Below are 15,045 nucleotides of genomic sequence, written 5' to 3'. Positions count from 1 at the left end.
AGACAGTATTTATCTTGCACAGTTATCCTAAATGTTTCCAAGGTTACAGTTTGTAATTATCAATATATCGCCATCTGTTGGCAGTGAGCACATTCTGCCATTTTCCAGCTGTTCATCCAGACTCATTTCAAAGTGAGGTGACATTTGCTTGGAGGGGCACATTTATTTCACGCAAAACACAAAGCAAGCAAGTCAGTGTTTCCTAAAAATGATCTACTTCACCCAAAAAGCTCAGCTCAATAAACTATCATACAATTTTGAAAAACAAATAAAAGGTTAGTTGTTACGACAAACATTGTTTAAAAAAAAAAAAAACACACACACACGACACCTTAGGGCTTAAACTGTATATTTTTACTGTTCACACAATTGAACATTTCATAAAAGGTCTTGCTTCTTTTATGATAATTATTACATCTTATAATGATCATTTTTATTTTTACATGTATTGCCTGTAAACTGTTGCTTTTAATTTACGTTTCTAGCCATCAAAAATCTCTTAACTAAGATCATACTAAGACATAAGTATAAAATGAGGATCAGCATGTACATGTATACGTGTACATATATACACACGCGCACAAGAGGCATTTTCATGGTTGCATAACTATTGCTGAAAATGGTGTATTACTCTAAATGGCTTGATATCAGTAACATATATAATAAATACGAGTATACAGAGGCATAGTTTTCTGCTTGCATCTGGGTGGACGGGTCAAAAACCGCATAAAATGTCATGAAAGAAGTAGTCTGTAAAATACCATATGGAAACCCAAAAACATGTGACGTGCAAAACGAACCTCATTTTTTACTGCAGTCTGAGCAATTACTTCATCTGCATTAAGAGGAACAATAAAAAGGTCATAATGATGTACATGACTGAACATAATTAAAATGACATCAGATTGGAATAAATTTAAACATGATTTAATCCGTTACAGCTCCACGGCCAGTTTTTATGACTCTCCCTACAGCAATGTTTTATAATAATAACTTGCAGTAACGCAAACACTAAAGTGCACAACATGAACACTGAACAATTGATATTGGCACACTTACAGTTATTTGGGAGTGTGCGTACTGATACATGTTCTACGATGTGTAAAAAGTGTTCTGAAATTTATTTTTCTTTACAGGATGGCATTTTTAACAGATTAATTATATAAATCATATGCACATATTGCAATTTATTTTCTCTAGAGTTTCTTCATATTTAAATTCTGTCCATGTTCATTACATAAGAAAAATCCCGCTGTTTGAAGATAAATGTTGTACACAGCTTTTGCAACGTGTATTTATTGTGAGCATAAATATAACCCAAGTCCGATCATCCTTTTAGTTTAAATGAGATGAACAAAGAAAAAACAAAACAAAACATGCAGTTGTTGTACCTTCAGTATCCTCTGGAGCCATCAAGACAAAGTGTGAGACTGGAATTTTGGGAATGGGTCGAGTTTATAACAAGATACGCAAAAGAATTGTCCTCCATTAAACAGCTTATGGACAATTAATATTTATATTTCTCCATGTAAATGAGGTATACAATCTGAGATATACAACCCCCTATTCTATAGTGCACTCGTTTATGAACATGGCATTATATTCCTTCCTAATAAAAATGAAAGTGATAAAACAATGTAAAACAATTAAAAAAAAAAAAAGCATCAACAGTATGGTAAACTTTAAATATCAAACAAGCTTTCACTGTAATAAGAGCTTCAGTAAAATGAACTTTATTTCTGATTCAGTTTGTGTAACGGCATTCGGATTGAATTGTAGTACCTGCTCAGGACCATATTTATGCTCACAGGTCTATAAAGTAGGTGGGTGAAAACTGAATACTTGTGTCCAGCACATTTAGTTGTGGGAAAGTGTGTGTGCGCGCTCATGCGCACGTGTGAGTGTGTCCATATGTGTACGTGTGACCGTGTGTGTGTGTCCATGTCCTAATACTGGGGTTTCCAGAACATGATCTGTTTATCTTCCCCTCCTGTAATGATGGTGCTGCACTGCTCATTCATCCAAATGCAAGAGACAGGACCTGAAAACAAGATGAGCTCATAAAGCGTACACACAGCCACGAATATAGGGACGATCATTTACAGTAATTTACATTACAGACAAATGTTTGTCCTTCTTGAGCATTTAGATAAGTGTGTGTGTGTGTGTGTGTGTGTGTGTGTGTGTGTGTGTGTGTGTGTGTGTGTTAGGGTGCATCAGTTGCCCCCTAAAAATGAAAAGTTCCTCTGATCATGATGCATTTTTGTTTTTATGTTCCTTTTGGTAAGAAAACACACTGGGTGAAATATTTTGACAAAATTCAAAAGTTTAATGATGGCACCAGGAGCTCAAAGTTATGGAAAAAGCTGCTATTTTATGACTTTTATGACAAAATTTCGATCACTTTTCATGAAACATTATGGCACCTTATAGAGTATACCAAATATCTTAGATACACATTTTTAGTACATATTCTACATATATTATCAAGCACAGTTTGACTTTTAGCTGTTCACTGAATCATTGTTCAACTACTTTTAAACAATACAAATGTATTATGAATCACATTAATGCTTCTCAATCCCTTGCAAAGGTTCTTAACATGATCTCTGGGTCACAAGAAATCAATAAATGGAGTCCAACATTGTGAATCAAACCTTACGCGAAAACATAAAATAAGCGTTTTTTGGCAAAAAATGAACCTCATGGTGCCACCATTAGACTTTTGAATATGGTCAAAAAATTGTACAGGATGCCTTTATTGGTGAAAAGGAACACCCAAACAAAAATGCATCAGATTTTATGAAAGTGAGGGCAACTGATGCACCCTAGTGTGTGTGTGTGTGTGTGTGTGTGTGTGTGTGTGTGTATACCAGAGTGAGCAGGAATCCTGTGTGTGATCTTGCTAGAAAGAACATCCCAGATGAGCAGGTTCCCTGACTGACCTCCAGACAACACAATGCTGCCGTCCCAACAAAAACACCTACACTCCCGAGAACATAAAAATATGCATCAATACTGCTGCTAGATCGATAGATGTTGTCAGAAGTTTACATACAGTGACATGACGGTCATCTTGGATATGAATATCATGGCAGTATTTGGGTTTTCAGTAATTTCTCTGAACTGTTCTTTTTCTGTGGCAGAATGATTGTACAGCATACATCTTTAATTAAAAAAAAAACACTAGAATTTGGTGCACAAGTTTTCATTTTCTTTGGGTTTTGTGAAATCAACACATGGTCAAACTTATTCATACAGAACACCTAATATTTGGATAAAATGTCTCTTCGTAAGATTCACCTTGACCAAACATTTTTGTTTACCATGAACAAGTTTCTGGCAGAATTCTGGTTGGATATTTCATGACTCTTCATGGTAGAATTGGTAGAGTTCAATCAAATTTGTTTTTTTATTTCTTGGCACGGACTCGACTTAAGCATGGTCCATATTTTCAATAGGGTTGAAGTCAGGGCTTGTTTTAAGCTTAATATTAGCCTGCTTTATCCTCCACAACCAGCTCTGATGTGTGTTTGGGATCATTGTCCTGTTCTGAGTCCCAAGTCGTGTTCAAGTTTCTGATGGTTTATGCTGAAGAATTCTGAGGTCGTCCTCCTTCATTATTCCATCCACTTTGTGCAATGAATCAGTTCCACTGGCAGCAAAACAGCCCCAGAGCATGATGATCCTACCACCACCACCACCAGCTGGTACAGTGTCCCTCTGTACATGGTGGTCATTGTGGCCAAACAACTCAATCTTTGTCTCATCTGACCATACAGCTATCCTCCAGAAGGCTTTTTCTTTGTCCATGTGGTCAGCTTCAAACTTTAGTTAAGCTTGAAGGTGTCAATTTTGGAGAAGGGGGTTATTTCTTGGATAGCAGCCTCTTGGTCCATGGTGATCTGAACTGTAGACAGTGATGCATCAGCTTCCAGTTCATGGCAGGGCTGTACCATGGTGGTTCCCAGGTTGTTCCTGACCATCCAAACCAATTTCCTTTCAGCTGAGGGTGACAGTTTGGGTTTTCTTGAAGTAAAGTGGCTTGGCAAAGTGACTTCACCTCACAATAACTTGGATACAATTGTTTGAACTGATCTTGGAATTTGCAGTTGTTTAGAAATGGCTCCAAGAGACATTCTGGTGTTGTGTATATCTGCGATCCTCTTTCTCAGATCTGCACTGAGCTCCTTGGACTTTCCCATTTTACTGTGTGTTGGTCAATGCAATGAGTGCTGTAAACAAACCCTTTTTATGAAGGCACAGAGAACCTACCAGCTGTAGTCAACCATGATCACTAACAGGAAGTTAAGAGACCTCGGCCATGGCAAAATAAGAGACATTTTGGAAGTTTCAGCACCTCTGAATTAATAATCTAAGTGAGCGTATGTATAATTTTTGACCCTGTATGTATAATTTTGACCCTGTGCCAATTTCAGAAAACCCAAAGAAAATTAAAACTTGTGCACCAAACTCTTTTTTTAATATGCATACTGTACAATCATTCTGCCACAGAAAAAGAACAGTTCAAAGAAATTACTGAAAGCCCAAATATTGCCATGACATTCATATCCAAGATGACATTCATGTCACTGTATATAAACTTCTGAACACAACTATAGGACAAATGTTTGAATAATTTACACTGTATGACCTTTATGCTAATAATTCTAAGCTGACATGTAGCAAGTGTTTGGGTAGTGTTTTTAAAATCAATAGGATCTGTAAAATAAATGTACATGTGTAAGTAGAAGGATCGTCTGATGCACTACAACGCAGATATGGAGAAAAAAAAAGGAACGAAAGGCGTCTAAATCTGACATTAGTTCATGTACGGAATGTGCTACTGTAGTGGTAGAAGGGAGTTAAACAAATCAGTATTTTGCAAAAGGGCGGCACGGTGGTGTAGTGGTTAGCGCTGTCGCCTCACAGCAAGAAGGTCCGGGTTCGAGTCCCGTGGCCGGCGAGTGCCTTTCTGTGTGGAGTTTGCATGTTCTCCCCGTGTCCGCGTGGGTTTCCTCCGGGTGCTCCGGTTTCCCCCACAGTCCAAAGACATGCAGGTTAGGTTAACTGGTGGCTCTAAATTGACCGTAGGTGTGAATGTGAGTGTGAATGGTTGTCTGTGTCTATGTGTCAGCCCTGTGATGACCTGGTGACTTGTCCAGGGTGTACCCCACCTTTCGCCCGTAGTCAGCTGGGATAGGCTCCAGCTTGCCTGCGACCCTGTAGAACAGGATAAAGCGGCTACAGATAATGAGATGAGATGAGTATTTTGCAAAAGCAGGATAAAAAAAATTTCATTTTGCCCTAGACCTCCAACCCCAACCACTAAAATGAGCTCAGTGAGCAGTGATCTTAACATTTGTTGCCAAGTGTAACTTGAATTTGGGAGTTATAACAGCATGGAGGGAAGTACGCTCACTGTCCACTTTAATAGGAACACCTGTACCCATGCCCATTCATGCAGTTATCCACTTGTGTGAGTGAAATGCTTTTCTGCTCACCACAGTTATAAAGAGTGGTTATCTGAGTTACAGCAACCTTCCTGGCAGCTCGAACTAGTCTGGGTTGAGTTTCTCAAAAGCATCGGAACACAAAGATCATCGTTAAATGGTAGAGCGAGCATCACAATGAACACTCTCTCTCTTAGTTAAGACACTCTTAGCGTTAAGAGGCTTTTGCGAAACCCACTCCAGGTCATTCTGAACTGAACTCGCTCATTAACAAGGTGTTTCCACCCACAGACTGGCGCTCACTGGAATATTTTTCTTTGTCACTCCATTCTGTCTAAACTCCGGAGACTGTTGTGTGTGAAAATCCCAGGAGGTCTACAGTTTGTGAAATACTTCAACAACCATGCCAGGCTCAAAGAACATTAACTGAAGTATGACGTGTCCGCGTGCTTTTATGCATCGTGCTGCGACCACGTGATTGGCCGATTAGATAATTTCATGAATGAACAGGGGTACGGGTGTTCCTGCTAAAAGTGGGTGGCGAGTTTACCTCGAGCTCCGCCCATTCATTTCACCAGTTGATTTATTTCTTCCAGATTTTCTTGATATTTACTCTCTGCCAATTTCCATATCCAGTTTACTGCATGTATAACTGAACAAGTGAATAAATAAACGAATGGAATGTGTGCAGTGGATGTTACCTCTGTTCTTCCTCTGTAAAAACTGTCGAGAGTAACGTGCCCGTCTGTACGTCTGTAACCTTCAAATATAAATCCTCACCCATACTCAGGATGTTGTGACTGTCTGAACCACACACACACAAAATTGAAAGATCGTCAGAAATCTCAGCATTAGTGTGCATGCAGGTTGTTTTATACACAAGCACATGCATGGAGTGTGCGCGCACACACACACCAGGACTAAAGGCCACTTGGTGGATCTTTCCAGAATGACAGGTGAGCTGATGCAGGAGGGAGAAGCTGGCGAGATCCCAAACACTGAGGGTGCCCTCTTTTGTGCCTGATGCCAAGAGTGTGCCAGCAGGGCTTAGAGCTATAGTGTTAACCTGTACAAACAGATCAAGACATCCCATAATTCCATACAGATCATGCTATTTAATCTGCTGATTTATACTCGTGCTGTGATAATATCAGCGACAGTACAGCGATACACTGTGATAAGGATATTAAAGAAGACAAGTAAACATAGTAAGCGCAAAAAAATTTTTTATATATAGTAAGTTATGTAAAATCATAATCACAATGTAGAAAACAGTTTTAATAAAATGCTAATAACAACTTCTTATAAATTCAGTTATCCATTTTCTTAACCATGCAATTATAATACTAGCTTTTACAGTTATTATAATTAGACTCTTAAAAATTACCCCACCAATTATAAACCCACGCATGTGCATGGACTCAGCAGTGAGACAGGTTCAAGTTACAGCATTAGTCTGAAATGCTAAAGACAGAGACTCACCCCGGCCTCATGCTCCAACTCAGCCAACAGCAAAAACTGTGACCTCTTATTATTGGAAATTTCTGCAGCTACACACTTCCATACCTGTTCACGTGCAAACAGGAACCATCAGTTCAGCAACAGGAAATTACACAAGGCAATATGCAATCAAATATCTACACAGCGCTATTTTCTGTTTGCCTCACTGATGTTGATTTATATTAAACACATTTTAATGGATTATTTTAGTATGATTATCATAAATTACATAGACTCAAGTTGTGTATACTTGGCTATATAGTTATAGTTTTTATTTTGGAGACATTTTCCTTGAGCATACAAATGAGTTTTTAACAGTAACCATTCACCTAATTAGAAGTCGGCCGATAATCAGAGCTGATATTAAGCATTCTTCCCCCCCCAATTATCAGAATCAACACTTGAACTTGTTTCCTTGCCAATAAAAGTCTTTTTTTGGTGGTGGTGTTGTTTGTCATATGACAAATCTTATGACAGATGACAGTGACCTGGAGCCAGAGATGAAGAAGAGAGTCAGCAGAGACGCTTTCACATTTAGCTCCCTAACAACTAGATGCTGGGACAGGAAAGGCCCATCAACACCTGGAAATGTTCCACCAACGCTCTCTATGCAGTCTACTCAACATCAAGTGGTGGTATCATATAACAAATACTGAGGTCCTCAGGAGAGCCAATTGCACCACCATTGAGGCCCTGTCCACACGGCAACGGATTCAGGTGACTCCGATACAATTGCTTATCGTTTAGGCCTGGCGTCCACACGGCACCGGCGTTTTGGGTGCCCAAAACGCAATCTTTTTGAGAACGGGTTCCAGAGTGGAAAGATCTGGCAACGTTGCCGTTGTGAAGTCGCCTGGATGAGTAGAACGGATTTGTTTACGATGACGTCACAACCACATGACTGTGAGTGCTTCACGCCGGGTAGAAGTGTAACGAACTCGATGCGAGTTGTCAACAAATCCTATAACTTGGTTCATGAAATGCGCTTACAAAATATTTTCACTGTGAATATTTATTGTGTAATGGTGCAAAGTGAGAGAGAGAGAGAGAGAGAGAGAGAGAGACTCTGCCCTTAGGGCAGAGTCAATCCCGCCAGCAAAAATAGGGGAAAAAAAAAGGAGCGATCTCACCTCTTCAGATATTGGTTTAAGTCCTACAATACATTCCTCAAAAAGGGCGTAGAGGAGCAAATTAATCCATCAACGTGTAGCATTCAATTTATTCCGGACCATTAAAGACGCCGCCTTCTGCGTAGAATCATACGTCATCCTCGCTGCCATATTGGATAGGTCAAAGCGGAGAATAAAGATTCATGTGCTGCGTTTAACTGTACCAACAGGTTTACCGTCCAAACGAGATCACATGGGATTACCTTTCACAGGTGAGAAACAACAAATTAATCCATCAACGTGTATCATTCAATTTATTCCAGACCATTAAAGACACCGCCTTCCTCGTAGAATCATACGTCATCCTCGCCGCCATATTGGATAGGTCAAAGTGGAGAATAAAGATTAGCTGCGTTTAACTGTACCAACAGGTTTGCCATCCAAACGAGATCACATGGGATTACCTTTCACAGGTGAGACTGGAAAAATACTTTTCATTGTATTTGGTCATTATAATGTAATTTTACGAACAGATTTTTCTGACTTTGTGGCTAATATGAAGTCTCGCGCATAATAGTTTATGTGCATGCGTCCTTACTTCTTCTATTGTTCTGGTGTCTCCGAAGGGACCGTCTTACAGCGCCCCTAGAGGTGTGGCATGTGTATTGCATCGTTTTCAGCAAGCGTTGCGTTGCCATATGGACCTGATATTTTACTGATCATTGCCCATTTGGACACGATATATTTTTAAATAACATCTCGTTGCCGTTGTCGTGTGGATGTAGCCTGAGACAATAATAAGAACCAATCGTCTCCGATGGTTAAGTCACATTTGCAGAATGGACGATGAACGTATTCCCAAGAAACTGCTGTTTGGGGAACTAGCCCACGGGAAAAGATCAAGGGCCCGTCTTAACAAAAGATGGAAGGACTGCACAAAGGAAGACTAAGGCCCTGTCCACACGGCAATGGATTCAGGTGAATCCGATACAATTGTTTATCGTTTCGGCCTGTCGTCCACACGGCACCGGCGTTTTGGGTGCCCCACAACACAGTCTTTTGAGAACGGGTTCCAGAGTGGAAAGATCTGGCAACGTTGCCGTTGCGAAGTCGTCTGGATGAGTAGAACGGATTTGTTTACGATGACGTCACAACCACATGACTGTGAGTGCTTCACGCCGGGTAGAAGTGTAACGAACTCGATGCGAGTTGTCAACAAATCCTATAACTTGGTTCATGAAACGCGCTTACAAAATATTTTCACTGTGAATATTTATTGTGTAATGGTGCAAAGTGAGAGAGAGAGAGAGAGAGAGAGAGAGAGAGAATAGCCCTTAGGGCAGAGTCAATCCCGCCAGCAAAAATAGGGGAAAAAAAGGAGCGATCTCACCTCTTCAGATGTTGGTTTAAGTCCTACAATACATTCCTCAAAAAGGGCGTAGAAGAACAAATTAATCCATCAACGTGTAGCATTCAATTTATTCCGGACCATTAAAGACGCCGCCTTCCGCGTAGAATCATACGTCATCCTCGCCGCCATATTGGATGGGTCAAAGCGGAGAATAAAGATGCCTCATTCATGTGCTGCGTTTAACTGTACCAACAGGTTTGCCGTCCAAACGAGATCACATGGGATTTAGGGATGGCGAAAACTAAAAAAAAATCTTGACTGACCACCGAGCCTCATTAGCCGGTTAAAGTCGGTTAACCTATGAGTTTAAACAGGGATGCAAACGGCGCGCCTTTTTCACAGCTCGTGCAGATCCGATTTTTTTTTTGGGGGGGGGGGGGGGGGGGGGGGGGCGTTGGAGTGTCTGAATAATTTCATCAGAGTAAAGTCTGTATTAAAATTACTACATAAGCAAATGCCGTTACAGTCCATGAAAAAGTCGGCATCTGCGCTTTTAGTTTGTGTGGAGAGATATGATCTGCAATAACATGCATTGTTGGCTACAGACCGAAACATACTTTCAGAATGCACTGGCCAAGGCAGGACTAAACTCCATGTGCCTTCTAATAATAATTTAAAAAAAACAAAAACAGAATAGTAATTTGTAAGCTAAAAAGCCTGTGTCTACACTTTTTTTCTTCCGCCGAGTGGCAGCTGTGTTCAACTGGGGCGGGACATGACTGAATGGGTGTTTCTGATTTGTCAGCTGTCTTTAACTGGGGCGGGACATGACTGAATGGGTGTTTCTGATTTGTCAGCTGTCGTCCTTACACCGCATGGCATGGCCCAAGCGTTTACAACACAGAATTCCAGGTTGTCTGTGAATATTCTCAGTCATCCAGGTCATAGTAACTATGGGTGGTAAAAGAGAGCAACTGGACTTGCTTGAAGATTCTTGAAGATGTTTCACCTCTCATCCGAAAGGCTTCTTCAGTTCTGTCTGACTGGTAGGGAGTATCAGGTATTTATCCTCTCATGGATGAAAAGCTCATCTAAGGTGTCGTTGAGTCATCCTATTGGTGTGGGTCACTGGGGGCTGAATGTGAATGGCCTCGAGAGTCGTTAGGGTGATCAATGGATTGCCCGTTAAGGTGATCAATGGAATGCTGATTCTCTCTGTCCTCCTGTGAGCCACTGAAAACAGCTGGGTTTTGGTGTGCATTCAGTTGTCTGGGAAGTGTGCCAAGGACTGCATTGTAGGTGGCTGATAAATTATGTCTTAGACCCCCACCTGACCCAGTAACACCCTGAAGCAGAAATTGGTCCACCCTAAGGACAGAATACCCAGACACAAACAGGACAACGTGGTGTATGCAATTCAGTGCAGTGAGCAATGCACGGACTCGTATATTGGTGAAACCAAGCAACCGCTCCACAGGCGCATGGCTCAACACAGGAGAGCCAGTTCCTCAGGCCAGGACTCTGCTGTCTACCTTCATCTTAACAACAAAGGACACTCATTTCAGGATTCCAACGTACACATTTTAGCCAGAGAGGATCGTTGGTATGAGCGAGGAGTTAAAGAAGCCATTTTTGTCAACCTGGAACGGCCATCACTGAACAGAGGTGGGGGTCTAAGACATAATTTATCAGCCACCTACAATGCAGTCCTTGGCACACTTCCCAGACAACTGAATGCACACCAAAACCCAGCTGTTTTCAGTGGCTCACAGGAGGACAGAGAGAACCAGCAATCCATTGATCACCTTAACGGGCAATACATTGATCACCCTAACGACTCTCGAGGCCATTCACATTAAGCCCCCAGTGACCCACACCAACAGGATGACTCAACGACACCTTAGATGAGCTTTTCATCCATGAGAGGATAAATACCTGATACTCCCTACCAGTCAGACAGAACTGAAGAAGCCTTTCGGATGAGAGGTGAAACATCTTCAAGAATCTTCAAGCAAGTCCAGTTGCTCTCTTTTACCACCCATAGAATTCCAGGTTCTCCGCTCCAAAATCGGCAGCTTCAAAACGATTGATTTTTTTTTTTTCACCGACAACCAAAAAAAATTAACCGGTTGACGTTGATTCGGTCAACCACCGGTCAAACGGTCATCGGTTAACATCCCTAATGGGATTACCTTTCACAGGTGAGACTGGAAAAATACTTTTCATTGTATTTGGTCATTATAATGTAATTTTACGAACATATTTTTCTGACTTTGTGGCTAATATGAAGTCTCGCGCATAATAGTTTATGCGCATGCGTCCTTACTTCTTCTATTGTTCTGGTGTCTCCGAAGGGACCGTCTTACAGCGCACGTAGAGGTGTAGCATGTGTATTGCCTCGTTTTCAGCAAGCGTTGCGTTGCCATATGGACCTGATATTTTACTGATCGTTGCCCATGTGGACGCGATATTTTTTTAAATAACATCTCGTTGCCGTTGTCGTGTGGATGTAGCCTTAGGCTACATCCACACGACAACGGCAATGAGATTTTTTTTTTTTAAATATCGCGTCCACATGGGCAACGGATCAGTAAAATATCAGATTCATATGGCAACGCAACGCTTGCTGAAAACGATGCAATACACATGCTACACCTCTATGTGCGCTGTAAGACGGTCCCATCGGAGACACCAGAACAATAGAAGTAGACGCATGCGCATAAACCCCTTCTTCTGTAGCATTAGCCACAAAGTTTTGATTATTAATCAGTAGCGTAAAACGAAAGATGCGGAAAGAGGAATGAATGGGGGTAGATGGAAGCCGGTATGCCAACATTCTGATATCCTCCAGAATTCTTTAATGGTCCGGAATAAATTGAATGCTACACGTTGATGGATTACTTTGTTCTTCTACGCCCTTTTTGAGGAATGTATTGTCGGACTTAAACCAACATCTGAAGAGGTGAGATCACTCTTTTTTTTTTTTTTCCCTATTTTTGCTGGCGGGATTGTTTTTGTTTTTGGAAAGCGCACGGGCGGTGCGCGGTTTGGTTATACTCAGTACTTCCGCAGTGTCTGGACTAAAGACTCTGCGCTAAGGGCTATTCTCTCACTCTTTCTCTCTCTCACTTTGCACCATTACACAATAAATATTCACAGTGAAAATATTTTGTAAGCGCGTTTCATGAACCAAGTTATAGGATTTGTTGACAACTCGCATCAAGTTCGTTACACTTCTACCCGGCGTGAAGCACTCACAGTCATGTGGTTGTGACGTCATCGTAAACAAATCCATTCTACTCATCCAGACGACTTCACAACGGGGCCGTTGCCAGATTTTTCCACTCTGGAACCCGTTCTCAAAAGATTTCGTTTTGGGGCACCCAAAACGCCAGTGCCGTGTGGACGCCAGGCCGAAACGATAAACAATTTTATCAGATTCACCTGAATCCATTGCCGTGTGGACAGGGCCTTAAAGATGTGTGGTTTTGATAACAACTGGCACCATCTAACAGTTGGCCGTGATACATGGCACGCCAAGACAAGACATGGCAAGGTTCTGATTGAAGCTCACCTGGCACAGCGAGCTGAGACGCGATGCCAACGACGTCACAACCGGGTCCCCACTCATCTGACATGATGTGGACCGCAATAGTAGTAGTAGTGGTGTTTGCGTGCATATTTGACGTGACCACAATAAAAACCCATACTTCTGTAGTCAGGCCCAGTGAGCCACCCACAGTATTACTGAATTGCTTAAAATGTGGATGATGCATCAAGTATAACCAATGAACACTGGGGTGGGCGTATCGATACCAAGGTGAGTATCGGAATCGAATCGATACTAGCATGATGAGATCGATACTTTCATCACAGTTTCTCTTCAATACGTCCAGTAAATTACTCGAATGTACTCAGAGTTCATGCGAGCGTAGTTTCTCTATAAATCTGTCTATGTAAACAGCGCACCTCTCTCTCTCTCTGCTGCTCACACCTTGCCCCTCCCCCTCCCTGCTTTGTCAGAGAGCAGAGAGTCAGAGCACTGACTGACAGCAGGCCGTGATGGCGGAGAGAAAGAGAAGCGCTGTGTGCACATTATTCACTGCAGTTGACAAAGACAATGACACATGTGATGTGTGCAGGAAAGTTATTCGCTACTGTGGTAACACCACCAATTTATTTAAACATATTAAAGCAGTTCACCCCAGAGAGAACACTGAACTGCAAAAAAAGTTGAGGAAGGGGGAGGGGGGAGAGCCCCAAACCCAGTCCAGACCTCCGACACAGACAGAGGTCTCTGGAAGAGACTCTTCAACCCAAAACTCAGGAATATCCAGGTAATCTCCAGCATAAAGTAATATTTTCACAGCGTAACTGGTGATCAGAGATGCAATTTCAGCAGACTAATTAAACTATAATCATATATTCAGCCAGTTGAAAAAAAAATGAGTTGTTTTACTGAAACTAAAAAAAAAAATACACTTATATAAAGATATGTCTCAAAACTGAAATATGAATATGGCTGAATATAAAAACCCTTTTGTGTTAACTGTTGAAGGAAAAATAGTATTCCTATTTAGGCGACATGCAGATTACAGTTACAGAATTAATTATCTTAATCATTTTGTTATGTCACCTAGATAATTCACAAAGAGCCAAGGATATCACGAAGAGCATTGCCGAGATGATCGTGAAGGACCTACAACCCCTCTCTGTGGTTGAACAGGAGGGTTTTAAGACTTTAATCAAGACACTTGATCCCCGCTACAGAATTCCAAGTAGGAAATTTTTCACAGGAGAGAAAATACCTTCAATGTATGAAGAGTCTCATCTCATCTCATTATCTGTAGCCGCTTTATCCTTCTACAGGGTCGCAGGCAAGCTGGAGTCTATTCCAGCTGACTACGGGCGAAAGGCGGGGTACACCCTGGACAAGTCGCCAGGTCATCACAGGGCTGACACATAGACACAGACAACCATTCACACTCACATTCACACCTACGCTCAATTTAGAGTCACCAGTTAACCTAACCTGCATGTCTTTGGACTGTGGGGGAAACCGGAGCACCCGGAGGAAACCCACGCGGACACGGGGAGAACATGCAAACTCCACACAGAAAGGCCCTCGCCGGCCACGGGGCTCGAACCTGGACCTTCTTGCTGTGAGGCGACAACACTAACCACTACACCACCGTGCCGCCCCTGTATGAAGAGTGTCGCTCAAAAATAAGAAAATGTCTGGATGCTGCTGACTGCGATATTGACCACTGATATGTGGATATCAAGAGCCACAGAGGCTTATTTAACTGTCACTTGCCATATTATTGATGAAAACTGGCAAATGCAAGCATATATGTGCTAGAAACCAGTAGTTTCTCAGGAAAGCACAGTGCTGATAATGTTTGCTCAGAATTAAAAAGAATCACAGATGAATGGGGCATAACTGCCAAAATTCAGGCTGTGGTCACGGATAATACTGCCAACATGGTTGCTGCTGTACACAGAGCAGGTTGGGCACATTATCCATGTTTTGCACACACCCTTAATCTGGTAGTGAAAGACTCCATTAAGACCCTCCCTGAGCTTCTCGACATCCAACACAGACGCAGTGCTATTGTAGATTTTTTCCATC

At 41.7% G+C, this 15,045-nt stretch overlaps 1 protein-coding gene across 2 annotated transcripts in view; it reads right to left on the bottom strand.

Annotated features, from left to right (window-relative positions):
* Window positions 1–332: 332 nt before the first annotated feature.
* Window positions 333–15,045, bottom strand: part of nsmaf (neutral sphingomyelinase (N-SMase) activation associated factor) — an 82,781-nt gene continuing 68,068 nt past the window's right edge. For both annotated transcript variants that reach the window (XM_060933381.1, XM_060933389.1), the window contains exons 27-31: window positions 6,936–7,019; window positions 6,369–6,519; window positions 6,155–6,257; window positions 2,874–2,983; window positions 333–2,041 (exon numbers count right to left, since the gene is read on the bottom strand). In XM_060933381.1, the coding sequence (XP_060789364.1) occupies window positions 1,947–2,041; window positions 2,874–2,983; window positions 6,155–6,257; window positions 6,369–6,519; window positions 6,936–7,019 (543 nt within the window). In that variant the 3' untranslated portion in view covers window positions 333–1,946. The remainder of the gene's footprint in view (window positions 2,042–2,873; window positions 2,984–6,154; window positions 6,258–6,368; window positions 6,520–6,935; window positions 7,020–15,045) is intronic.

This window comes from Neoarius graeffei, chromosome 1 (assembly GCF_027579695.1).
Source record: "Neoarius graeffei isolate fNeoGra1 chromosome 1, fNeoGra1.pri, whole genome shotgun sequence".
In the NCBI taxonomy this organism is placed as follows: Eukaryota; Metazoa; Chordata; class Actinopteri; order Siluriformes; family Ariidae; genus Neoarius; species Neoarius graeffei.
This window is presented reverse-complemented; position numbering and strand designations above follow the sequence as displayed.